This window comes from Schistocerca cancellata, chromosome 6 (genome assembly GCF_023864275.1).
Source record: "Schistocerca cancellata isolate TAMUIC-IGC-003103 chromosome 6, iqSchCanc2.1, whole genome shotgun sequence".
NCBI lineage: Eukaryota > Metazoa > Arthropoda > Insecta > Orthoptera > Acrididae > Schistocerca > Schistocerca cancellata.
Genome location: NC_064631.1, coordinates 643671686 through 643699264, shown reverse-complemented (window position 1 = coordinate 643699264; position 27579 = coordinate 643671686). Strand labels below are relative to the sequence as shown.

Genomic DNA, 27579 nt, shown 5'->3' with positions numbered 1-27579 from the left:
GGCCTGTGCTGTGTTAGTGCCACGCAAAAAACAAGGGGTGCAAGCCCCCTCCACAAAAAACATGACCACACCATAACACCTCCGAATTTTACTGTTGGCACTACACATGCTGGCAGATGATGTTCATTGGGCACTCGCCATACACACACCCTGTCATCGGATCGCCTCATTGAGTACCATGATTCGTCTCTCCACACAACATCTTTCCACTGTTCAGTCGTCCAATGTTTACACTCCTTACACCAAGTGAGGCGTCGTTTGGCATTTACTGGCATGCTGTGTGGCTTATGAGCAGCCGCTCGACCATGGAATCCAAGTTTTTTCACCTCCTGCCTAACTGCCGTAGTACTTGCAGTGGATTCTGATGCAGTTTAAGAATTCCTGTTTGATGGTCTGGGTAGATGTCTGCCTATTACACGTTACTACCCTCTTGAACTGTCGGCGGTCTTCGTCAGTCAACAGACGAGATTGGCCTGTAAGCTTTTGTGTTGTATGTGTACCTTCACGTTTCCATGTCACTATCACATCAGAAACAGTGGACCTAAGGATGTTTAAGGAGTGTGGAAATCTCACGTACAGACATGTGACACAAGTGACACCCTATCACCTGACCACATTCAAAGGCCGTGAGTTCCACAGAGCGCACCATGCTGCTCTCTCATGATGTCTAATGACTACTGAGGTCGCTGATATGGAGTACCTGGCAGTAGGTGGCAGCACAATGCACCGAATATGAAAAAAGAGTGTTTTTGGGAGTGTCTGGATACTTCTGATCACATAGTGTATGTTGTGTTTACTCTTCTGTATGGACAGTTCAAGCAATAACTAATTTTCTCAGTGACCTTATTGGCTCTCATGTTTGCACTTTCTAGACAGCTGGTCCTTAAGGCAGTTTCCAGAACCTATAAGCCTGCATAAATTAATAACATTTAATAATTAAAGAACATAATACTTCTCAGTCACACTTTTGTTATAAATGTGGTGTGGCAACAGATAGGTCTTGCACTGCCTAATGTATCGGGTGGTACTGGTTCTTTATTGCTGTGCGTACTGAGTGTGCACTATTGATAACTGTGATATCTGTCTTGGCAGGTTGGAGAATATGCTATCTTCCATGTGCAGAGCAATTTCTATTTGGAGTTCTTTAATTATATTCTACTATCAAAGGGTATAATACTGCACACTGGACAGGAGAGAATGCAGGACAATATTTGTAGCTTTGCCATTACACTGAGTGCGGAAATGGCACCTGCTGCCACCATTCTTGTCTACTACGTCGGTCGATATGGGGATATTGTGGCGGACAGTCTCACATTTCCTGTCAATGGAATTTCTCGAAATAATGTAAGTATTATAAATGTTATTTTCATGCTTGAGTTACAAAATTCTGTGTTCTTATTGCGTTTTATTTCTTATATGAAAGTTTGTGAATGGTTTTCAAATGTAGAATATACATGTAAATGAAAAAGTTATGTGCAGTTTAGTCAGATGAAACACACACACAAAGACAAAGACAAAGAGAAAGAGAGAGAGAGAGAGAGAGAGAGTGCGCGCGCATGACCTGTAAGTACCTTTCCATTTCATAAAAAAAACTTTAAGGAACTGTTTTTATATCAATAACCTAGATGTGAAACCATAACCTATGTGTAAAATTGGAAAAATCATGTAATATTTCAGGACACCCACTGAAGATGCCTTGTAAAAAAGGCGAAACACATCTGGGTGCAAAAATAAAAATAAAAATTTCGATGTGCAGCATGCAAAAAAGGCATTTTCTTTGAAACAACTGCAATTTAGATATTTCCTTTGTATGAAATTAACATCGCTGGTTAATTTATGAGGATGATATATTTCTGGCTAGCTCACCAGTATTTACTAACTCATGGTTTCAATTACATGAACACATTGTAGTTCGTCCGTCAACCTAATGCATACAACACATTTATTACCTTCATATGCAGCTATGTGACTCTGGTTAGGACAGGTAAATGCTTGGTATGCTTGACCACAGAATGGTGGCTTTGCTTGCCCAGTGTCAGAAAATCCTTGCCAACCCATGCAAGTGATAATTCTTACAACTCATCAAAATTTTAGTGACAATGCTGTAACTCAGTTGCCTTGTATATGCAGCTATTCAGTTTTTGAGGTTCCTAGTGACATGATGGTGTGTGTGTGTGTGTGTGTGTGTGTGTGTGTGTGTGTGTGTGTGTGTGTGCGCGCGTTTTGTGAATTATTAGCAGTTATGGAGGTTTTCTTTTGTGTAACGACATGTGTGATTTTAGTTTACAGTGTTCATCAACAACAGAAAAGCAAGAACTGGAGAGAAAGTTGAAGTTGCTATTTATGGAGAGCCTGGGGCTTACGTAGGCTTATCAGGCATTGATAGAGCTTTCTATTCCATGCAGGCTGGTAATGAGCTAACATACGCTAATGTAAGTTTAATTGCATTCTGTGTCTTGTTCTTAATTATTCATGATATTTGGTAACATATTTATTTCACTGTTACAGTTGTTATACTAACCTCCAAAAAATTATTGGTTTAGGTACTGACAAAAATGGCTACATTTGATGAGGAGACAAATGGTACTTTAATACAGACATGGACATCTCATGCTGGTGACCCAGATGAAATAGCATATTTTCCTTCATCCACATTTGGAATTGATGCCAATCGGACATTTGAGTAAGTTCTACTGCAATTTTTAACACAAAAATAGCTTCAGTGAGATATTCTCAGAAGCCTCTATGAATACACCTATCTGGTCATCATCTAGCAGAGACAGTTTTTTCCGATAAATTTTGTCTTTGTGTTGGCGCAGAAATGAAGCATAATGGAACACATTTGTACTGGCACTCAGCGCCTTAAATTCAATCACAAGAATTTGCTTGAAATCACAAAAGATTATTATGATAATGTTGACCTAGTGAGTTGTTTTCTACTGCAGATGTATTCAGTATGCTCCACTAGATCAACTCCCTCATTGAAGGTGGTATGTAATAGGATACTGCTGTTTCATCCATTGCAACAATGAATTTCAAAATTTATGCTTATTCTCTTTACGGAGTTAAGAAAAGTCTGTGTGTCAGTGGATCTTTTTGTTCTTTCTCTTAATGCGGCATGCTGCATACCTCTGTATTGATTTGGTCATATCATCACTTGATAGGATTCAGTGGATGGAAGATCTTGGTAAGAGATGTTTGTTGCAGATGTTTATGGAGGCTGTGTAGAGCATGGAAAAGTAACAGTTTTATTGTGAATTTTTAGCAGTCACTGACAGTATTTAATTAATCTGACTTTAACATATTTTATAACTTCTTTGCTAAGGAATACACACAGTGAACTCTGAAATATTTTCTAAACTTCACAAAACTATTATGAAGCATTTTCATTTTTCTTTTTTTGCGAGAAGTTGTTGTGGCAGCCCACATTCACACCTCCAAGCATCTTTCAAGTCAATTTTACTCCACAGAGAGTTATATTCCATAGTACACTGGTGGATACTTACATATCTGTTTATTTTAATTCTCACAACATAGCAGTATACTTCAGAAAGTTGAGCTAAAGCACATACAGTTATCAAACATTGGAAATTCTGGTAGGAATATCAACACTATAGGAAAAGACAGATTGCTACTTAGCACAAAGAAGACGTGTTACATTGCAGACAGGCATAATTAAAAGACACATAAAGCTTCCGGCCACAGCCTTCATCAGTAAAAGAGAAGACACACATCATTCATACACAAGCAAGCACACCTCATGCACACATGGCAGCCAGCGTCTCGTACCGGATTGCAACTGTCACGTGGGATGCAAGCAACATTCGGGATGGGGCGGGTAAGGGGAAGGCATTGTATTGTACAGTTGGGCAGAGAGACAAACACTGTCTGGTGCAGTGTGCAGGGACTAGACTGCCTACAGGTGCTGTGTGAGGAGGTTGTGAGGCAGGGAGGTGGGGAAAAAAAGGAGAGGAATGGGGAAAGACAGGCAGATGTGTTGGCAGAGGGTAGCAAATAAACAGGGTAAGAGATGAGAATGCGGAAGAGATGATAGGACAGAGCGGGTGGAAACTGTTGGGTGGAGGGTGTGGGGACAGTATGTTCCTAAGGCTGAGGCAAGGATAGTGTTGTAAGGGTAACTCCCATCTGCACAGTTCAGAAAATTTGGTGGTGGAGGAAAGGATCCAGATGGCTTGGATAGTGTAGCGGACATTGAAATCAAATGTGTTGTGTCAGCTGCATGCTGCGCCACAGGGTGGTTTACTTTTCTCTCGGCCGCAGTTTGGCGGTGGCCATCCATCCTGGTGGACAGCTAGTTGGTAATCATGCCAATATAAAAAGATGTGCAGTGATTGCACCGGAATGGTAAATGACACGTCTGCTTTCCCATGTGGTTCGTCCCATGATGGTGTAAGATAAACATGTGACAGGACTGGAATAGGAAGTGCTGGTTGGATGGACTGGGCAGATTTTGCACCTGGGTTTTCCACAGGGTTTTCCTTGTGGCAAGCAGTTGGGATTTGGAGTGGCATAGAGATGGACTAGGATATTGTGTAGATGGGGTGGACAATGGAACACCACTTTAGTATGGATGGGAAGTATCTCAGGTAGATTGTCTCTCATTTCAGGGCATTATGATGTGTAATCAAGGCCCTGGCAAAGGATGTGGTTCAGTTGTTCCAGTTTGGGGTGGTACTGGGTGATGAAGGGCTGGTTCTTGGAGATGGGGAGAGGATTGGGGTATGAGAGGAAATAGATCTGTTCATGGCCAAAGTCTAGGGGATGTTGCCTATCTGTGAAGGTATTGGTGAGACCCTCAACATCCTGGGCAAGTGAGCTTTTGTCACAGCAGATACACTGCCGCCGATTGGCCGGGGTATTATGGGCGGCATTTTGTGCTGTGAAACGGATGACAGCTGTCAAAATGCAGGTACTGTTGGTGGTTGGTAGGTTTAGTGTGGACAGAAGTGCAGATAGAGACATTGGAGAGGTGCAGGCCAACACCTAGGAAGGTGGCATGCTGAGTTGAGGAGGACCACTTGAAGCATTTTGAGGTTGTGGAGGAGCGAAGTTTGGGTGTCTTGGCCCTCAATAGAGATCATAAAGATATCACCAATGTACTTGAACCAGACTATGGATTTGGCATTTTGGGAGGCTAGGAAGGTCTCCTCCAGATGGCCTGTAAAAAAGATTGGCATAGGAGGGTGCCATGTGGGTGCCCATGGCTGTGCTGAGGATTTGTTTATATACCTTCCCTTCAAAGGAGAAGTAGTTGTGGTTTAGGATGAAGATTGTAAGGTGAATGAGGTAGTGAGTTTGGAGTCTGAAGGACGTTGGGATAGGTAGTGTTCAGTAGTGCTAAGACCATGGGCATGAAGGATGTTGGCATATAGGGAGATGATGTCAACAGTGACGAGTAGGGATCTTGAAGGTAAAGGAGTTGTCGTGGTGGAGAGTCGGTGAAGAAAGTGTTTGGTGTTTTTGACGTGCGAGGCTAGATTACGGGCGTTTGGTTGGAGGTTTTGGTCAGTGAGTGCCAGAACTCTTTCATTGGGGGTACGATAACCAGCCACAATGGGGTGTCCAAGATTGTTTGTGGATTTTGGGGAGTGTGTAGAAGGTGGGTGTGCAGGGTGTCATAGGGGTGAGGAGAGAAATGGATTCAGGGGAGATGTTCTGGGAAGAGACTAGGGCTTTAAGCAGAGATTGGAGGTTGTGTTGGACTTCTGGGATGGGATCACTCTGGCAGAATTTATTGGTGGAAGAGTGAGATAATTGGCAGATGCCTTCTGCCGGGTAGTCACTGCAGTTCATAACAAAAGTGGTGGAACCTTTGTCTTCAGGTAGGATGATTAGGTCAGGATTTATCAGTTATCATCCATTCATCACCAGTTATTTGCTCAGAATAACAGGCTATGGGCTCACTTTTCTTTCAGACTTTATTTATTTATTTATTTTTAGTTTTTTCCAGGTACATCATTCCTGTTGGTTTTTTCTTCAGGAAATCCACTAAATTATGTAACGACAATTATAAAGCTACACTGTAGGGTTGAAGTTGAAGAGAGACTTGAAAGTTTAACATCAAACTACTACTTTTTTTGGGGGGGGGGGGGGGGGGGTGGCAATGGTAGAAAATTGAATTTCTCTGTGCATAACTCCTTGCAAAAATCAGAAATTAGCACATGAATCCTGTGGATAATTCACACATAACAGTCCTCATACTTTGTGCTTTTAAAAGAACATTCTTTGTTCTCATTCTTTTTCTGTAAAACAAATGACTTATTCACATAAGTAATTCCTACTTTTTTGAGTGTACCGGTATCATTTGACTGTTGAGCTGTTTAGTGAGTGAACCTTGCTTTACTGTAGCAGCCTTCAGGTGATTTCAACACTTTCTTGTTGTTGAGCAAAATGAAAGTACCTGAAATTGTCTTGCTGCATAGCTGATAAAAAATTACATTTATTTCTCCACATCTCATAATGATCATCCTGTCCCTGCTTCCACAATCTGTTCCACTTCTTGTTCAAGTATTTACCTCATAGTCAGTTTTGCTGTAGTAATGTAAGAGAGTGTGTTTTTTGAATATTGCTACATAATTTCAGACACCATTAGCTCTATTATTTTGTTGCAGATATGCAGGGCTAGTGGTTTTCAGTGACGTAATTGTGCCTCGTCGTCCTGATAACTGTAACCTTACTGCCGGGTACGCAGAATGCCTAAATGGCCGTTGCTATCGAGTTGAGAAAAGATGTGACGGTAGATATGACTGTGAAGATGGCACAGATGAGGCAGGATGTAAGTTTTGTTGTACAGAATTAGTCTGTTCCAAGAAATCTTTTAGTTTCTTTTGTTTTTGTTTTTATGTACGTTTTTTGCAGCTTTTAATATTGCTTGATTTCACAGGTACAAGGGTCAATCAGAATGACTTGGCACTTTTCAGAAAGTTCAGATTTAGCAGAATACAGCGTCAATATGACAATGTCTGGATGTGGAAGGACATTAACATTGGTCCTCATGGGAGGTACATCTTCAATCTGCGTGTTCCTGAGCGACCTGCTCACTGGATGGTTTCAGCGTTTGGGATGAGTCCAACCAACGGATTTGGGATGCTTCACAGGTCACTTGAGGTCTGTATATTGTCTTCATCAAACATATTGGAGTGTATGTCTTATTTTCTAGTTTCTCTTAGATAATGACATGGGAATGTTAAGCAACGCAGTTACGTGGCATACAGTACTTTAATTAAAGTAAATGAAATTCATTGCCTGGTCATATCACCATGAGATATTGTGGGTCCCTAGACAAACTTCTGCCAGGCCCTACAATCGTTCTCAGCCCATGTGTGTTAATTATCTGTGTTAATTATCTCAAATATTGATTCTCCATATTGTTGTTTTAGGAGTAAACAGTAAATGAATGCTGCCTGCACATGCACTGTCAGTAACTTGTTTATTGATTGAATTTACCATATTTGAATAGATACAAATATAAGTATATGGAGCAATAAAAGAAGCTACTAAAAGAAACAATCTTTCCAGCATGCTTTATTATCCTGATTTAAAAAGTCAGGTTGAAACTTTCAGTGTCAGCTGAATGATTTCAGACAGCTGTAAATGGAACACTGAATCTTCTACTCTTACACTGAAGTTAATTTTAGAAGCAAGTTAATGCTCTATTGATGTTGTTGTGGTCTTCAGTCCTGAGACTGGTTTGATGCAGCTCTCCATGCTACTCTAACCTGTGCAAGCTTCTTCATCTCCCAGTACCTACTGCAACCTACATCCTTCTGAATCTGCTTAGTGTATTCATCTCTTGGTCTCCCTCTATGATTTTTACCCTCCACGCTGCCCACCAATACTAAATTGGTGATCCCTTGATGCCTCAGAACATGTCCTACCAACTGATCCCTTCTTCTGGTCAAGTTGTGCCACAAACTTCTCTTCTCCCCAATCCTATTCAATACTTCCTCATTAGTTATGTGATCTACCCATCTAATCTTCAGCATTCTTCTGTAGCACCACATTTCGAAAGCTTCTATTCTCTTCTTGTCCAAACTATTTATCGTCCATGTCCATGGCTACACTCCATACAAATACTTTCAGAAATAACTTCCTGACACTTAAATCTATACTCGATGTTAACAAATTTCTCTTCTTCAGAAACGCTTTCCTTGCCATTGCCAGTCTACATTTTATATCCTCTCTACTTCATCCATCATCAGTTATTTTGCTCCCCAAATAGCAAAACTCCTTTACTACTTTAAGTGTCTCATTTCCTAATCTAATTCCCTCAGCATCACCCGACTTAATTCGACTACATTCCATTATCCTCGTTTTGCTTTTGTTGATGTTCATCTTATATCCTCCTTTCAAGACGCTATCCGTTCCATTCAACTGCTCTTCCAAGTCCTTTGCTGTCTCTGACAGAATTACAATGTCATTGGCGAACCTCGAAGTTTTTATTTCTTCTACATGGATTTTAATATTTACTCCAAACTTTTCTTTTGTTTCCTTCAGTGCTTGCTCAATATACAGATTGAATAACATCGGGGAGAGGCTACAACCCTGTCTTACTCCCTTCGCAACAACTGCTTCCCTTTCATGTCCCTCGACTCTTATAACTGCCATCTGGTTTCTGTACAAATTATAAATAGCCTTTTGCTCCCTGTATTTTACCCCTGCCACCTTTAGAATTTGAAAGAGAGTATTCCAGTCAACATTGTCAAAAGCTTTCTCTAAGTCTACAAATGCTAGAAATATAGGTTTGCCTTTCCTTAATCTTTCTTCTAAGATAAGTCGTAAGGTCAGTATTGCCTCACGTGTTCCAGTATTTCTACGGAATCCAAACTGATCTTCCCCGAGGTCGGCTTCTACTAGTTTTTCCATTCGTCTATAAGGAATTCGTGTTAGTATTTTGCTGCTGTGGCTTATTAAACTGATTGTTCAGTAATGTTCACATCTGTCAACACCTGCTTTCTTTGGGATTGGAATTATTATATTCTTCTTGAAGTCTGAGAGTATTTCGCCTGTTTTATACCTCTTGCTCACCAGATGGTGGAGTTTTGTCAGGACTGGCTCTCCCAAGGCCGTCAGTAGTTCCAATGGAATGTTGTCTATTCCGGGGGCCTTGTTTCGACTCAGGTCTTTCAGTGCTCTGTCAAACTCTTCACGCAGTATCGTATCTCCCATTTCATCTTCATCTACATCCTCTTCCATTTCCATAATATTGTCCTCAAGTACATCGCCCTTGTATAGACCCTCTATATACTCCTTCCACCTTTCTGCTTTCCCTTCTTTGCTTAGAACTGGGTTTCCATCTGAGCACTTGATGTTTATACATGTGGTTCTCTTATCTCCAAAGGTCTCTTTAATTTTCCTGTAGGCAGTATCTATCTTCCCCCTAGTGAGATAAGCCTCTACATTCTTACATTTGTCCTCTAGCCATCCCTGCTTAGCCATTTTGCACTTCCTGTCGATCTCATTTTTGAGACGTTTGTATTCCTTTTTGCCTGCTTCATTTACTGCTCTATTGATAACATTGCTAATTGATCAAGTTTCACTTTGCCTAAAGCTGATCTTAAATGGTTCTTGATTAATGCTAATTTAGTAAGTCCTCTCGCCTGTAGCATCAGTGATAGGGTAGTGGAAATCCTGACTGCAATCCCATGTTCAGGAAACAAAGATTGTAACCTCAACTTACAAATTTCATTTAGACGATTAATGGAAAATCTCATATAAAGATGTGAAACAAATACTAACAGAGAGATAGAGGGGCTGGCCAGTACTTACCTCAGCTCAGTACAGCCGATAGATACTTCATGTTGCTTCATAGCCTGGGTTGTGAGTAACTGAATGTCCTTTCCCTTCTTCCCTTTCTTTCCCCTCTCTCCTCCCTGATGAAGGAACATTTGTTCCGAAAGCTAGGAATGTAAATTTTCGGTTCTGTTTTATGTGTATCTATCGGCTGTACTGAGCTGAGGTAAGTACTGGCCAGTCCCTCTATCTCTCTGTTAGTATAAATTTCATTTAGAAGAAGAAATGGAAGCCCTTTGTTTTCTCTTGTCTTTGTCAAATCTCGAAAAGTATCTGCTCTCAACATTTGTATATCTCTGATGAAATTATCACTCAGATCATCAGTATAAATTCTAATAATTTTTTAGTTGCATCACTATCATCCAGAGTTGTACTTATTTTAAAAATGGCTTCAAAATTTGCACAAATATTCTCGTGTCTACACAGAGAATCTATCTGAGATATATTCTTGCCTATTAATATGTCAAAAACCTCAAATTGAAATTATTGTTCTTCAGTTTCATGTGCTCTTCTAGTCCCCGTATCAAATCCAATAAAGAAAACCTTCCTTAAGGGTATTTTTGTTCTGTCACTGCAAATACAAAAATGCGCAATTTTTTTCACCAGACCTGTTTCGCTTTATTGAGGTAAAGCATCATCAGTGATCTGTAATTAGTTTATTTACATTTTGATTTGATTTTAGGTTGAAAAACAGTTTGTTAAGAATATGTTGATTTGTACTCAAGGTGACTTACACTTGATTTCTCAGTTACATCAGGAAATGCCATCTGCTAGCACAACATTGTTATTTTGCGTCAGACACGGATAATTTTCCTCTAATTTTTAGTTGATCTGCAGCACTATGCAGTTGTTATGTTTTCCACAACACCCTTTTATGCACACCACAGTATTCTGTTTGTTTTTGTACTTCTGAGTATGTGTTGTGGTTTGTGTTTTTTTTTATTGCCAATATAGTGTCTTGGACCTATAACTTTTTTTATTGTTAGATTATTTTATGTGTGTAATTCTATTAGTTATGTTTCTCTGTATTTATATATTGTGTAAAAGTAGGGAAGGAATAGTGATTTAGGGATTTTTTCCTTTTTTTCAGTGTAGGGGAGGGGGAAACCATGATGAGTGGACATAAGTGTATAGCAGTGTGATGGAGTGTTGAGTTAGAGGAGAAGGCGAGGAGCAAGAAGTGAAATGATGTACTGTAGTGAGTGGGGTGGGGGGAGGTGAAGGATGGAAAGGCTCTTTTTCATCTAATTTCATCAATTATTTTATATAGAGTCTGGTTTCCAATATTTATTTGGTCGCTGAGCAACTGTTTATTTTGTGTTAATGTTTTTTTGTGGAAATTTTCTTGGAAAGGGAGTAGGTGTCTGTCTTTACTGATTTTTATGATATTCATAACTTCTTCAATATTGCTTGGTTTATGGTGTTCTTGGTTTAGATGATCTGCAAATGTTGAATCTCTTGTACCATATCTAAATACTCTGGTGTGTTCTTTATATGTTGTATCGAATGTCCGCCAGTCATTCCAATGTATATCTTCTCACAATCTCTGCAACCTCCCCCCCCCCCTCCCCCCCCAACCACACACACACACACGCGCACACACACACACACACACACACACACACACACACACACACACACACACAATATTTCATTTCACTTCTTGCTCCTCACCTTTTCCTCTAACTCACACTCCATCACACTGCTGTACACTTATGTCCACTTATCATGGTTTCCACCTCCCCTACATTGAAAAACAAGCGGAAAAAACCCAAGCAATATTCCTTCCCTACTCTTACACAGTATATAAATTCACAGAAACATATCTAACAGAATTACACAATATAATAATCTAATAATAAAAAAAATTGTAGGTCAAAGACAAAGTAGTGGAAAGGTTATGTTGGCAGCTCTACAAAACACAAACCACAACAAATACTTAGAAGTACAAAAACAAACAGAATATAGTGATGTGCATAAAAATGTGTTGTGAAAAACATAAGAAATGCATAGTGTTGCAGAACAACTAAAAATTAGAGGAAAATTATCAGTGTCTGATGCAGAAAAACAACGGTGTGCTAACAGATGGCATTTCCTGATGAAAGCGAGAAGTAAAGTGAAAATCACCGTAAGTACAAATCAACATATTCTTAACGAACTATTTTTCAATCTAAAAGCAAATCAAAATGTAAATAAATTAATTACAGATCACTGATGATGCTGTATGTCAACAAAGGGAAACACATCTGGTGAAAAAAAATCACACATTTTTGTAGTTGCAACGACAGAACAAAAATACCCTAAAGAATTGTAAAGCAACTATGGGCACTATGGCTGCATAAATGAACAATGAAAACCTTCCTTTTCCTTCTTCTATTTTTTGAAAATACTTCCTCAGTCCCAATTTCAGGGGCCATTTTTTAACTTTGGTTAAGATTTCAGGCCAGAGATGTCTTACATCCATATCTATGGTAGTTGTAAGAGCTTCAGTATTTTTCATTTCATTATCAAGGGAAGTTTCTTTTGACAGCAGATTTAAACTTCCTACATGGGCTAAGGAAGCTTATGTTACTTCTGGTAATTTTTCTGCTGTAGATTTCACTTCCTCAATTCTTGCCCTCCATCTTGTTTCAGACAGACCACGAAAAGATTGACTCTGTGGGGCTACAGTGAAGAAATTGTACAGCTGGTACAGACAGTTGAAGAATGTACCTTCTACTTCATTACTTCTTGTAGCATGTAATCCTACTAAGTTCAGAGTATGAGCTGCACAAGGAGAAAATGTTGTCAGCAGATAAATGTCTCTACTTTTTGCTTGCACAGCTTTTCTTTGTCTAGCAGTATTTGATATGTTATCAAAGCACTGACCTAAACAGTGCTGTAAATCAATTGCATGCTTGTTAAATACATCTATGATAGCATTAGTAATTGCATCACCTGTCTTTTCTGCAAATCAAAATTTTCCAAAAGCCTCCCATGAATTTCCCAGCCACGCGGGATTAGCCGAGCGGTCTAAGGCGCTGCAGTCGTGGACTGTGCGGCTGGTCCCGGCGGAGGTTCGAGTCCTGCCTCGGGCATGAGTGTGTGTATTTGTCCTTAGGATAATTTAGGTTAAGTAGCGTGTAAGCTTGGGGACTGATGACCTTAGCAGTCAAGTCCCATAAGATTTCACACACATTTGAACATTTTTTAAGTTTCTCATTTATTTTCTTTGTTGTTTAAAAAAATAATAGAATTCTGTTTGGTCTTGGACACATCTGGAGTAGCATCACAGAGGAAACCTCTGGCGTGTCGTGCTTTTCTTCTAAGATTTTGTTTATCAATATATTTCAGACATCAATCTCGGAAAGGCATTTGCCGAGAAAGTTACACGATTCCCTGTAGAAACTAAATTTTTATTTAATTCACCAGCAATGCTCAGAAAATGATTATCAAATACTAGAGAAATATTTGATTTATCAGTAACAGAAATATTGTTACTACATACTGACTTTATATCATTGACCTTGTTGTTACTACAAACTGACTTTATATCATTGACCTCGTGCTGCTTACCAGACACTTCCTTCACAACTGACCATATGGTTTTAATTTTATCATGTGAATTAGCTATTCTATTTGCATACCACATACTCTTTGCCTTCCTAATAACATTTATAAGCACCTTACAATACTGTTTGTAATGGGCTACTGTTGCTTGATTGTGACTACTTCTAACATCTTGATATAATTCCTGCTTTGTTCTACATGACATATTTATCCCACTAGTCAGCCACCCAGCCCTAGTACCCCGTTTAGAATGTTCTAATGGAAAGCAATTCTCAAAGAACAAGAGAAATGTGTTAAAGCATTATATTTATCATCTATGTTATCAGCACTATAAACATCCTGCCACTCTTGTTCTTGACAACGTTTAAAGAAAACTCTCTATTGCTGTTGGATTAACTTTCCTACATAGTTTGTAATTATATGGGGCATTTGTTTGACTTTCAGTGTTAAAATTTGTGCATCATGGTCTGAAATGGCATTCACCCTTTTACTAACAGGTTGCCCATCTAGTAATGAAGAATGGATAAAAATATTGTCTATGGCTGTGCTACTGTTCCCCTGCACCTTATTTGGAAAAAAATATTGTCTGCGTCAGATCATATGAATTAGGAGATCTACCAACATCCTTTTTCTTGCACCATCATGTACAAAATTTATATTGAAGTCACATAACTAATTTCTGGTACTTCCTGCAAAGTGAATCAAGAACCTTATCTAGCTGAAGCAGAAATGGGACCTATAAACAACAACAATTAGATGTTTAGTTACACTAAATTCAACTGCCCCTGCATAACATTCAAATATCTGTTCACTGCAGTGCCGTGATGTGTCTATGGATTCAAATGGAATGTGGTTTTTAACGTACATAGCCACTCCCTCACCCCACAAGGAAATCCTTGAAAAACAGCCAGCTAATCTGTATCCTGGTAAACGAAGCCTCAGAATTGTTAAATTATTTCAGTGGCGCTCCAACATACCAATAATTTCAGAGTTAACATCTATAAGCAGTTACCTAACTTTATCACTAATGTTGTTGTTGTTGTGCTCTTCAGTCCTGAGACTGGTTTGATGCAGCTCTCCATGCTACTCTATCCTGTGCAAGCTTCTTCATCTCCCAGTACCTACTGCAACCTACATTCTTCTGAATCTGCTTAGTGTATTCATCTCTTGGTCTCCCCCTACGATTTTTACCCTCCACTCTGTCCTCCAATACTAAATTGGTGATCCCTTGATGCCTCAGAACATGTCCTACCAACCGATCCCTTCTTCTGGTCAAGTTGTGCCACAAACTTCTCTTCTCCCCAATCCTATTCAATACTTCCTCATTAGTTATGTGATCTACCCATTTAATCTTCAGCATTCTTCTGTAGCACCACATTTCGAAAGCTTCTATTCTCTTCTTGTCCAAACTATTTACCATCCATGTTTCACTTCCATACATGGCTACACTCCATACAAATACTTTCAGAAATAACTTCCTGACACTTATATCTATACTCGATGTTAACAAATTTCTCTTCTTCAGAATCGCTTTCCTTGCCATTGCCAGTCTACATTTGATATCCTCTCTACTTCGACCAACATCAGTTATTTTGCTCCCCAAATAGCAAAACTCCTTTACTACTTTAAGTGTCTCATTTCTTAATCAATTCCCTCAGCATCACCCGACTTAATTCGACTACATTCCATTATCCTCGTTTTGCTTTTGTTGATGTTCATCTTATATCCTCCTTTCAAGACACTGTCCATTCCATTCAACTGTTCTTCCAAGTCCTTTGCTGTCTCTGACAGAATTACAATGTCATTGGCGAACCTCAAAGTTTTTATTTCTTCTCCATGGATTTTAATACCGACTCCGAATTTTTCTTTTGTTTCCTTTACTGCTTGCTCAATATACAGATTGAATAACATCGGGGAGAGGCTACAACCCTGTCTTACTCCCTTCCCAACCACTGCTTCCCTTTCATGTCCCTTGACTGTTATAACTGCCATCTGGTTTCTGTACAAATTGTAAATAGCCTTTCGCTCCCTGTATTTTACCCCTGCCACCTTTAGAATTTGAAAGAGAGTATTCCAGTCAATATTGTCAAAAGCTTTCTCTAAGTCTACAAATGCTAGAAATATAGGTTTGCCTTTCCTTAATCTTTCTTCTAAGATAAGTCGTAAGGTCAGTATTGCCTCACGTGTTCCAACATTTCTACGGAATCCAAACTGATCTTCCCCGAGATCAACTTCAACTAGTTTTTCCATTCATCTGTAAAGAATTCGTGTTAGTATTTTGCAGCTGTGGCTTATTAAACTGATTGTTCGGTAATTTTCACATCTGTCAACACCTGCTTTCTTTGGGATTGGAATTATTATATTCTTCTTGAAGTCTGAGGGTATTTCGCCTGTTTCATACATCTTGCTCACCAGATGGTAGAGTTTTGTCAGGACTGGCTCTCCCAAGGCTGTCAGTAGTTCCAATGGAATGTTGTCTACTCCGGGGGCCTTGTTTCGACTTAGGTCTTTCAGTGCTCTGTCAAACTCTTCACGCAGTATCGTATCTCCCATTTCATCTTCATCTACATCCTCTTTCATTTCCATAATATTGTCCTCAAGTACATCGCCCTTGTATAGACCCTCTGTATACTCCTTCCACCTTTCTGCTTTCCCTTCTTTGCTTAGAACTGGGTTTCCATCTGAGCTCTTGATGTTTATACAAGTGGTTCTCTTATCTCCAAAAGTCTCTTTAATTTTCCTGTAGGCAGTATCTATCTTCCCCCTAGTGAGATAAGCCTCTACATCCTTACATTTGTCCTCTAGCCATCCCTGCTTAGCCATTTTGCACTTCCTGTCGATCTCATTTTTGAGACGTTTGTATTCCTTTTTGCCTGCTTCATTTACTGCATTTTTATATTTTCTCCTTTCATCAATTAAATTCAATATTTCTTCTGTTACCCAAGAATTTCTACTAGCCCTCGTCTTTTTACCTACTTGGTCCTCTGCTGCCTTCACTACTTCATCCCTCAAAGCTACCCATTCTTCTTCTACTGTATTTCTTTCCCCCATTCCTGTCAATTGTTCCCTTATGCTCTCCCTGAAACTCTGTACAACCTCTGGTTCTTTCAGTTTATCCAGGTCCCATCTCCTGAAATTCCCACCTTTTTGCAGTTTCTTCAGTTTTAATCTACAGGTCATAACCAATAGATTGTGGTCAGAGTCCACATCTGCCCCTGGAAATGTCTTACAATTTAGAACCTGGTTCCTAAACCTCTGTCTTACCATTATATAATCTAACTGATACCTTTTAGAATCTCCAGGGTTCTTCCATGTATACAACCTTCTATCATGATTCTTAAACCAAGTGTTAGCTATGATTAAGTTGTGCTCTGTGCAAAATTCTACCAGGCGGCTTCCTCTTTCATTTCTTAGCCCCAATCCATATTCACCTACTATGTTTCCTTCTCTCCCTTTTCCTACACTCGAATTCCAGTCACCCATGACTATTAAATTTTCGTCTCCCTTCACTACCTGAATAATTTCTTTTATTTCATCATACATTTTTTCAATTTCTTCGTCATCTGCAGAGCTAGTTGGCATATAAACTTGTACTACTGTAGTAGGTGTGGGCTTCGTATCTATCTTGGCCACAATAATGCGTTCACTATGCTGTTTGTAGTAGCTTACCCGCATTCCTATTTTCCTATTCATTATTAAACCTACTCTTGCATTACCCCTATTTGACTTTGTGTTTATAACCCTGTAGTCACCTGACCAGAAGCCTTTTTCCTCCTGCCACCGAACTTCACTAATTCCCACTATATCTAACTTTAACCTATCCATTTCCCTTTTTAAATTTTCTAACCTACCTGCCTGATTAAGGGATCTGACATTCCACGCTCCGATCCGTAGAATGCCAGTTTTCTTTCTCCTGATAACGACGTCCTCTTGAGTAGTCTCCGCCCGGAGATCCGAATGGGGGACTATTTTACCTCCGGAATATTTTACCCAAGAGGACGCCATCATCATTTAATCATACAGTAAAGCTGCATGCCCTCGGGAAAAATTATGGCCGTAGTTTCCCCTTGCTTTCAGCCGTTCGCAGTACCAGCACAGCAAGGCCGTTTTGGTTATTGTTACAAGGCCAGATCAGTCAATCAACCAGACTGTTGCCCTTGCAACTACTGAAAAGACTGCTGCCCCTCTTCAGGAACCACACGTTTGTCTGGCCTCTCAGCAGATACCCATCCGTTGTGGTTGTACCTACGGTACGGCTATCTGTATCGCTGAGGCACGCAAGCCTCCCCACCAACGGCAAGGTCCATGGTTCATGGGGGAAACATTGTGTTTCCAAGTAGAGAAGGAATTAGCGTATTTCATCAAAATACAAGAGGTATTATCACTAATACCTCTTGTATTTTGATGAAATGCGCTAATTCCTTCTCTACTTGGAAACACGATGTCCTCTGAAGGTGAGCCCTTAGTTAGAGGGACTCCCTTTAAGCAGCTATACCTATCAGCTGACTTCAATCCACTCACTGTCACCTATAAGCTTTGCCAGCCTCCTGTTCCCATACCTATTGATGCGCAGGCCATCCCTAGTGAAACCTGATCTGCTGATAGACTCAAATGGTGCCACTGAAATGTGATCCATCCCCTCTGCCATCAGCGCCCTTTCCAACCCCTTGTTAACACACATTAAGATGAGGTCGATCATGATGCTGAAACAGTTGCACGAAATCCACATTACTGCCACCAGTTTGAGTAGCTATCTTTACCAGGTCACTACCTGCATCATATTCCCTGTCCATATCAAGGTTGTTCCCTGCTCCATCCACTATTACTTCTTGATCCTCCTCCATAAAATTCCTACATAACTCCCCTATGCTGTGTCACCTGAGCCAACCCTGCACTATGCTTCACCATGCTGGTGATCTGGTACTCACTCCCCAAAACTTTGTGCAATTGCTGGCCCACACCTCTAGTGTACAAACTACCTAGCAGCAGAACCTTCTTCTTTCTGTTAGACTTTGCAGCTGACCTAGGCCTCGTAACTGCTGAGGACTGCTGCATGTTCCATACATCTACAGCTACAAGAGGCTTCTTTCCACTCAACTCTGACAGTTGGTCAAATCTATTGCATATACTCAAAGTATAACTGTCTGAATACCTCCTCCTTCTTGCCAACTGCCAGTTCCCATTTCCCACCACCCTTTACCCTCTTCAACCTATTTAGTTCCTCCTTCACGCATTGTAACTACACATGAAGGGCACAGATCTTATGATCCTGCTCCTGTATCAACTTATTTGTACTACAGATTCTCCATTCCCAAATCCTCATCTCACTAGAATGCCCACTGGCTTCTGCACTGCATTCCCCCCCCCCCCCCCCCCCCCCCCCCCCCTCCAAGGAAAATACAAACATCAAAAAAAGTTTTGCATCACCTCAGTTCCGAGAGTTCTGGGAGCTGTACAGAGATCAACATAAACATCATTTCCACCATTTTTATTGCTCATGAAAACCTCACATTGCACGATGTACCACCATACAGCGAGACCTTCAGAGGTGGTGGTCCAGATTGCTGTACACACCGGTACCTCTAATACCCAGTAGCATGTACTCTTGCAATGATGCATGCCTGTATTCGTCGTGGCATACTGTTGGTCCAGATTGTCCCTCCTCAACGGCGATTCGGCGTAGATCCTTTCAGAGTGGTTGGTGGGTCACGTTGTCCGTCAACAGCCCTTTTCAATCTATCTGAGGCATGTTTGATAGGGTTCATGTCCGGAGAACATCCTAGCCACTCTAGTCGAGCCGTGTCGTTATCCTGAAGGAAGTCATTCACAAGATGTGCATGTGGGGCCACAAATTGTCATCCATGAAGACGAATGCCTTGCCTATATATTGCCAATAAGGTTGCACTGTTGGTTGGAGGATGTCATTCACGTATCGTACAGCCATTACGGCACCTTCCATGACCACCAGCGGCATATGTTGGCCCCACATAATGCCACCTCAAAACATCAGGGAACCTTCACTCGCTGGACAGTGTGTCTCAGGCGTTCAGCCTGCCCAGGTTGCCTCCAAACATGTCTCTGACAGTTATCTGGTTGAAGGCATATGCGACACTCAACGGTGAGGAGAACGTGATGCCAATCCTGAGCAGGCCATTCGACATGTTGTTGGGCCCATCTGTACCACATTGCATGGTGTCATGGTTGCAAAGATGTACCTCGCCATGGACGTCGGGAGTGAAGTTTCTTAAGGAATAGAACCCAGTACGTTGTCCTCGATGGTGAGTGTTCATCGGAGGTGAGGGTATCTACATAAATTATCTTTTGGATAGGGTGGATAGCAATGTGCGGCTGTTTGCTGATGATGCTGTGGTGTATGGGAAGGTGTCGCCGTTGAGTGACTGTAGGAGGATACAAGATGACTTGGACAGGATTTGAGATTGGTGTAAAGAATGACAGCTAACTCGAAATATAGATAAATGTAAATTAATGCAGATGAATAGGAAAAAGAATCCTGTAATGTTTGAATACTGCATTAGTGGTGTAGCGCTTGACACAGTCACGTCGATTAAATATTTGGGCGTAACATTGCAGAGCGATATGAAGTGGGACAAGCATGTAATGGCAGTTGTGGGGAAGGCGGATAGTCATCTTTGGTTCATTGGTAGAATTTTGGGAAGATGTGGTTCTTCTGTAAAGGAGACCGCTTATAAAACACATACTGCTCGAGTGTTTGGGATCCCTATCAGGTCGGATTGAGGGAGGACATAGAAGCAATTCAGAGATGAGCTGCTAGATTTGTTACTGGTAGGTTTGATCATCAAAGAGTGTTACGGAAATGGTTCAGGAACTCGGGTGGGAGTCTCTAGAGGAAAGGAGGTGTTCTTTTCATGAACCGCCACTGAGGAAATTTAGAGAACCAGCATTTGAGGCTGACTGCAGTACAATTTTACTGCCGCCAACTTACATTTCGCGGAAAGACCACAAAGATAAGATAAGAGAGATTAGGGCTCATACAAAGGCATATAGGCAGTCATTTTTCCCTCGTTCTGTTTGGGAGTGGAACAGGGAGAGAAGATGCTAGTTGTGGTATGAGGTACCCTCCGCCATGCACTGTATGGTGGATTGTGGACTATGTATGAAGATGTAGATGTAGATGTAGAAGTTGCGCATCATGCAGCCTATTGTGTGTAGTTTCAGTCGTAACACGACGTCCTGTGGCTGCATGAAAAGCATTATTCAACATGGTGGTGTTGCTGTCAGGTTCCTGTGAGCCATCATCTGTAGGTAGTGGTCATCCACTGCAGCAGTAGCCCTTGCGTGGCCTGAGTGAGGCATATCATCGACAGTGCCTGTCTCTCTGTATCTCCTCCATGTTTGAACAACATCACTTTGCTTCACTCTGAGACACCTGGACTGGCACAAAGTAACAATGCAGATGTGATCGAACTGCGGTATTGACCGTCAAGGCATGATTGAACCACAGACAACATGAGCTATGTTCCTCCTTCATAGTGGAATGACTGGAACTGATCAGCTGTCAGACCCCGTTCGTCTAATAGGCGCTGCTCATGCATGGTTGCTTACATATTTGGGCGGGTTTAGTGACATCTCTGAACAGTCAAAGGGACTGTGTCTGTGATACAATATCCACAGTCAACATCTATCTTCAGGAGTTCTGGGAACCGGGGTGATGCAAAACTTATGTGTGTACTTTGAACAGATCTCACACCGTAACCCACTACTCACAAACATACGACGGAGCCCACACTTCTCACTCATGGTAAAATTTTACAGTTACTGGAAAAAGCTGTATGTCTAAGTTATGTGATCTCAGTTACGGTACACCAGTAGAACTATTCATAGAACTAACAATAGGGGTCTTGAAATTCTCTGTCTACTAAGAAAGCAACTACTTGTATCAATACTCCTACACCACGGCTAATACTAATACCAACAAAACTGCACAAAATTATTAGGTAAAACCAAAAATTCAAGTGGCCACTGGAAACTCAAAGAAATTAAAACACTGAATGAAAATTTTACTGAAATATTTCACTAGATTTCAGTAGAAAAAATAAGAAACATCAGCTGAAAACTAAGGCACAAAATTTACTTAGCGACTTTAACGCACAGAAAACTCTAAAAAAACAGCGAACGAGCATTTCCAAAAGTTTATTAAATCATTATTTCGCCATGAAACACCACTGAAAACTATTAAATTGAATAACAATATAACAGTGCCCAAATAACTTTGTCAATACTTGGCTTTATAATTGCTGCAGCTGCATCTGCATGCCGCAAAATGTAAACACACTACTGAGGGGTGAGGCTGGGATAAATGACATAAGCACACTCACGAATAACAGACCACTCCAGTCAATAACACAGGAAGAAAGACTGAGATTAATGAACATCCACTAATAAGTTACTTGTACAGCAAGTATTAAAATAAATAAACTTTAAAAAGTGGTCATGCCAAACTTGGAAATATTCCTTCAACACAAGAGTTACCTCAGGATTACGAGGATGAATTGGATGTGACACTCAAATCAACATCTTCAACACGTTGTCCCTGTGTGTGCCACATGCTATTGGAACACCATTGTTTTGGAACTCACACTTGTCTTTCGATGAATAAAAGTCTATCGTTTGGGCGCACAGGAAAAAAAGTTTTTGCTCTTCACTATACATATCATTATCAATGTGGCATTGGGAAAAGCTTCGAAATAAATAATCCCTTTTCTGAGTGCATTCATAATCAGATCATTGCCCATACATATCTGCAATGGTTTTGTTAAACTTAGAAAACAATATGTAGTACTCAGTTTTCTTAGCCATATGATTCAGCACTCCACAATCGGTGATCCATGAGTTGTTGTCCAGTTCTGCACTCATTACTTCACCAGTGAAAGCCTGATCAGGCATTTCGCTTTTATTTTGGTTAGGGTCATTTTTTGTTTTTGTTGAACAGTTGGCTGCATTTTTTTGTTATTTTATTTATTTACTTTTTTAAATATGGTCAAATCCACCACAACCAGAACATTTAAGCTTCTTTGCATTTGTTGCTTTTTCATATTTATTTGATGAGGTATTATGTGCATTTCATGTGTCTTTAATATTTACTTGATTGCAAACATTGCACCAACTCATCTCATTTCTCCCTCCAATAAGAACAACTACTTCTGCAGATGTTAACACTTTCAGTAAATGTTTTAGTGTCTGTTGATCTTCAACACTTCTGCATCATGACTGTCGTAGACTATCATAACTGTCAGGAAGTGTTCTAAGTGGTCACAGCATTAATGCTGAGTCATCAAGTTTCACTTTGAGTTGCTGCATGTGTAGAACTAAGTTTTCAAAATGAGCAAGATAATTCTGACCATTGAGTGGAGCTTGCCATGTTTCTTGTTCAGACACGGCATATAACTTCTGCTCCGTACCTCTTGCACTCTTGCGTGCAATTCAAAGTACCATGACTTTTGTTTCCCTAGTTCTGATGACTGACTCACTGCACGATCAGCTTTGCCCCATGTTTTTAGTGCAACCTTAAGTACTTCTATTCATGCTGCTGTGCATCCAGTAACGAAGGCAACGGTTTTCACATGCCACCAATACGCACCTCATATGTGCTGTCTGACACACATTATACGATTCATATTCCAAACTTCCACATGGTCCAATTTTCAGCTCTCCACAGTTTTTTCATGCATTTGAAACCATTGTAGCGCAGTAAAACGGTTGAGAGTTACAGCTGCAAAAATCCCATTCGAGAAGGTGCCAGCAAATTGTTCACATACAGTATGAACCACGCAAATCAAACAACACACGCAAATGCAGTTCTTGGTTCATGAGATGTAAAATTACAATACCCAATTTCTTTCTTGAACTGGGGACTGGACCTGTAACCTTTTGTAGAAACTTAAAGAAAAGGGCAGAACATAAAGCACATGCATGATGTAGTCCACAAGCATGCCCCATGCTTGAGAGAAATGCTATATTGCAGAGAACTGAATATAAACATTCCACTTCAAGAAGCAATACGTTTGTTGATTCATCTAGGAACTTAATTTGCTGAAATATCAGGAAGATGCTATAAAAATAATAGAAAACTCAATTTTTGGCTACAGTTTGCTGATTTTGTTTTCATGATTCTTCTCTGTTCTTTTCCTGACTGTACTCTTTAAATCATCTCCCATTTGTGTTCCTGTGTTGCAGTATGTTGGTATACGGCCATTCTTCATAAATGTTGAGATGCCAAACACTTGTCGTCAGGGAGAACAGGTTGGAGTGAGAGTGACCGTATTTAACTATATGACAACTGCCTTAGAAGCTGTTGTTGTCTTGGCTGGGTCACCGGACTATAAGTTTGTCCATGTGGAAATGAATGGTATTGTGAGTAACTGTTGACTGTTTTCAAACACTATATTTAATCCCTATGCATTTCAGTGTCTTACTTTGTGTGTGACCTTATAATTTTCTTCTTTGCAGGTAAGATCTTATAATCCTAGGACATCTTTCAATGAACACCAGTTCTTCATTTTCATCAAGGCTCAAGATGCAGCTGTTGTTTATGTTCCTATAGTGCCCACCAGATTAGGTGACATAGATGTAACTATTCAGGCTAGTGCTCTTATTGGAAAGGATTCAGTGACTCGTAAACTTCATGTAGAGGTTAGTGTCCAGTTCTTACACTAATTATGTTACTTAACCTCTCATTACTGTAACTGTTACGTTTTATGGAATACTCGTTTGCTACAATGTTCTTTCGTAAATGAAAAATGCTATATGATTTCATTTGTCAATGAAACTGATATATAATTACTCCCGTTACAGGCTGATGGGTTGCCACAACATAAGCACACATCTGTACTGCTTGACCTCAGTAATCGTGCATACGTACTTCAGTACCTGCATGTAAATGTTACAGAAACACCAATTATTCCGTATGAAGAGAGCCGTTACTATGTGTTTGGTTCTAATAAGGCATTTGTCTCTGTAGTTGGTGATGTGGTAGGTCCAATATTCCCTACAATGCCTGTAAATGCAACATCACTGCTACATCTACCAATGGTAAGTGGACAGTTGTCATGTTTTTCTATTTGTGCTGCACCCTCTCCTGCTCTTCCTTTTCTGCATTCTTCTTACTGATTTTACTTTATTGTGATGTGTGTTTGTGTGTGTGTGTGTGTGTGTGTGTGTGTGTGATTGTTATTTATCCATACACTTCTGCTTCATCATTCAGTTCCTGTTCCTATTGGCTAATTTTGTAACTAATGTTTGTTTTTCTGTTATTGGCTTCTCATACCTCACAAACCCCTTAAGAGAAATAGCAATATTATATTGATCACAGGGACACATTTGTGTTTTGCTTTTAAGTGGCTTATATCAGATAAGCTGACCATTAGTCCATAGTGATGCATGGCTTCCGTGATACTATTTGCTGCAGAAGTGTTTATATACCTGCAGATATCTGTCTTTTTGGTTCGTTATCTGAAGAACATTGATGAACAACCGATAAAATTGAGGGAAGGTTTCCACAGTTGGCGGCATTGTTGTTTCCTATGTTCTTAAATAAATTCATAAAATCACAACCCCAAATGCTACACTAAATAAAATTATCTTGTTTGTTAAGTTGTTGTTGAATGAATTTCCTTGGCAAACCCAATATTTGTTTCTTGTCAGCAGAGGACATCTTCTGGGGAAACTATAGGAGCATAAAGGGGAGAGATGGTCAGAGCAGCTGTAGCAGAACTTGCTTTGCAGGCATGAAACCATTTAAATCTCATATCCTGGTGGTTGTCAGACCATTCTGTGTTGGTAATGTCAGTTGCTTCCCTGTCTAGCCTATCATGACAGTAATCTCAGTCACAAATGGAAAGTGTTTGGCATATTGCTATCATCTTCTGCTAATGAAGAGGGAGTGCATCAGCAGATGCTAGTAGTGGGCAACATTGACTGCCATTCCATAAAAAAATTTATCAGCTGGTGGTACTAACTTCATTAATTAAGGAAATAAACAGAATTGTAAACATTCTCCAAAACAAATACTTATATTGTGTATATAGAATGTAGAACAGAATTCTCGAGAGTTTTTGTTAGTCAGTAAGGCAGTCCTTAGTGATAATATATGCAGGGACCTGAAAATGTGGTGCCTGTTGCTTTTCTTTTTATCAAAATTCACATCTATTTTTTTTTTAACTAGATGTACAAATTTACAAGATCGTCATGCTATGTGCCTGAAGATGAAGCCTCAGCACTTTGAAACTGACTGGTAAAAGAAAATGGCTACTGGGCAGATTTTTGACTGGAATGTGTACTTTTGCAAAAGCTTCAACAGTTTTTTTTTTTTCCTGAAATAGCCTGTGTTTTTTTCTTTTGGCTCAATTTAAGCTTTCAGCAAATGATTGTTACTGTTGAGGAGCAGTGAGAAGCAGTGAACAGAGTGAGTTACTGTTGTAAGAACTTTCTTGACATTATTATTTCTTTCCCTGACAAATTCAAAGTTTCAAAGTATCAAAACTTTTGAGCATTCTACCGTATTCACAAACATCTGTTAAATAATTACAAATTACAAAATCTGCCGAATTGGTTTGGACCTCTCATGGGCATTCAGAGCTGTGCAACCCATATTTGAAAATGCTGTAGGTAGAACCGACAGGGTACTTAGCCTAGAAGTAAAACAGAAGATAACTGTTCACACATTCGGGGAAGAATTTTGATGTGGTCGAAATATGTTGACAAGTTTTGTTTTCCAGTTGCTACAGAGCAGACTGCACGCACTATGAACTGGCATTCGGCTGTGAGTGCAGACAAACTGGATTTAGGACTGTCAGAGGGTAGAGGAGCGGTGCGGAAAAATGAGCCCTGCCTCCCTGTCACAGGCAGCAGCCTTTAGCAGGACTCATGCATTGTCACAGGAGTCACCAGTCTCTTCTGCTGTTGTGAGGGTTGTAACAGAAATCGGTGGTGGACCGGGGTTAGTCTTTTCACTCATTTCAGTCTTTTCACTCATTTCAAAATAAGAAAGGAAAACAATGAGCAGTGCACACTATTCGACCATCCACAGCTGGTATGGCAGAGCCTCGAGCGCACTGATAAGCTGTTGCATTTGTGTATCTTTTTTTTAAAAAACACATTCTTGCACACATTAGTTTTCCAAATTGGGGTTTGCCAGATAATGTGCAGTACCAGTAACCAAAAATTGGATACGTTTTTGATATTTATAAGCAGCAAAAAATTTCTTTATAACTATCTCTGATAAAATAGTTCACCTGGATATAATTTTTAGTGAAGTAGCATCTATTGGGTAACTACACATTTTTGCATTTCGAGGCAGAATTTGCATCTATATTCATATTTATCATAAAACGCGAATTTTGTGAGTCCCTATATATATGTAAGGAATCACTAGCACGAGAGAACTTTGTCAGTTAGATTAAAATATACTATTAGTAAACCTCTTTTACAAACAAAATGTAAAATCTAAATACTTATCATACAGTTTCCTTAAACATTTGAGGAAGCAATGAATTGATGGGTGGTGTTATATTTTAATAGCAACTCTTTACTTAGTGCATCACAATTTGGGTACCATCTAGATTACCCAAGATATGATGATGTTTATGCACTGACTCACCAAATATTGCAGCCTTCTAATGACAAAATGTCAGCAGCTAGTATTTTTTGTGATTTATCCAAAGCATTGGTTTCTGTAGGTCATGAGCTTCTTGTAGAAAAAACTGAAGCCTTATGGGATTCATTGTGTGTGGATTCATGAGCTTCGTGTAGAAAAACTGAAGCTTTATGGGATTCATTGTGTGTGGATTCACTTTTACCAAAAGAAGTACCAAAAACTGGCTCTGAATAATTCTGGAAAGTGAGAAAATTTCAGTGACTGCAGAGACATGCTGAATCGACTCCTGCTGCATTTAAATTTGTGTCCACTCCTATTCTTTAAATATGGAATGACCTTCCACGTAATGTACATCATATAGAGTTGATCCTTTCTGTAGATAACTATAATGTTATAATTAATAGCTGAGGGAGACTGAAACACAGTAAATTGCTAATAATCTCTTCAAGCGATTGTTAACTGGTCCTCTGCATATGCACTCCACCTGTAATTTCATGAAAGTGCAGGGATGTTAGTGAACAGGATAGAATGCTTCAAATTTTGGAGTCTTTAAATTAATGAAAGTTTGAAGTGGTTGAAACATG

At 39.9% G+C, this 27579-nt stretch overlaps 1 protein-coding gene across 3 annotated transcripts in view; it reads left to right on the top strand.

Moving 5' to 3' along the window:
- LOC126190666 (CD109 antigen) overlaps positions 1-27579 on the top strand; it is an 818148-nt gene that overhangs the window by 757452 nt on the left and 33117 nt on the right. For all 3 annotated transcript variants that reach the window (XM_049931111.1, XM_049931109.1, XM_049931110.1), the window contains 8 exons: positions 1093-1344; positions 2283-2432; positions 2544-2683; positions 6633-6796; positions 6905-7128; positions 23578-23754; positions 23851-24033; positions 24196-24432. In XM_049931111.1, coding sequence (XP_049787068.1) covers positions 1093-1344; positions 2283-2432; positions 2544-2683; positions 6633-6796; positions 6905-7128; positions 23578-23754; positions 23851-24033; positions 24196-24432 — 1527 coding nt within the window. The remainder of the gene's footprint in view (positions 1-1092; positions 1345-2282; positions 2433-2543; positions 2684-6632; positions 6797-6904; positions 7129-23577; positions 23755-23850; positions 24034-24195; positions 24433-27579) is intronic.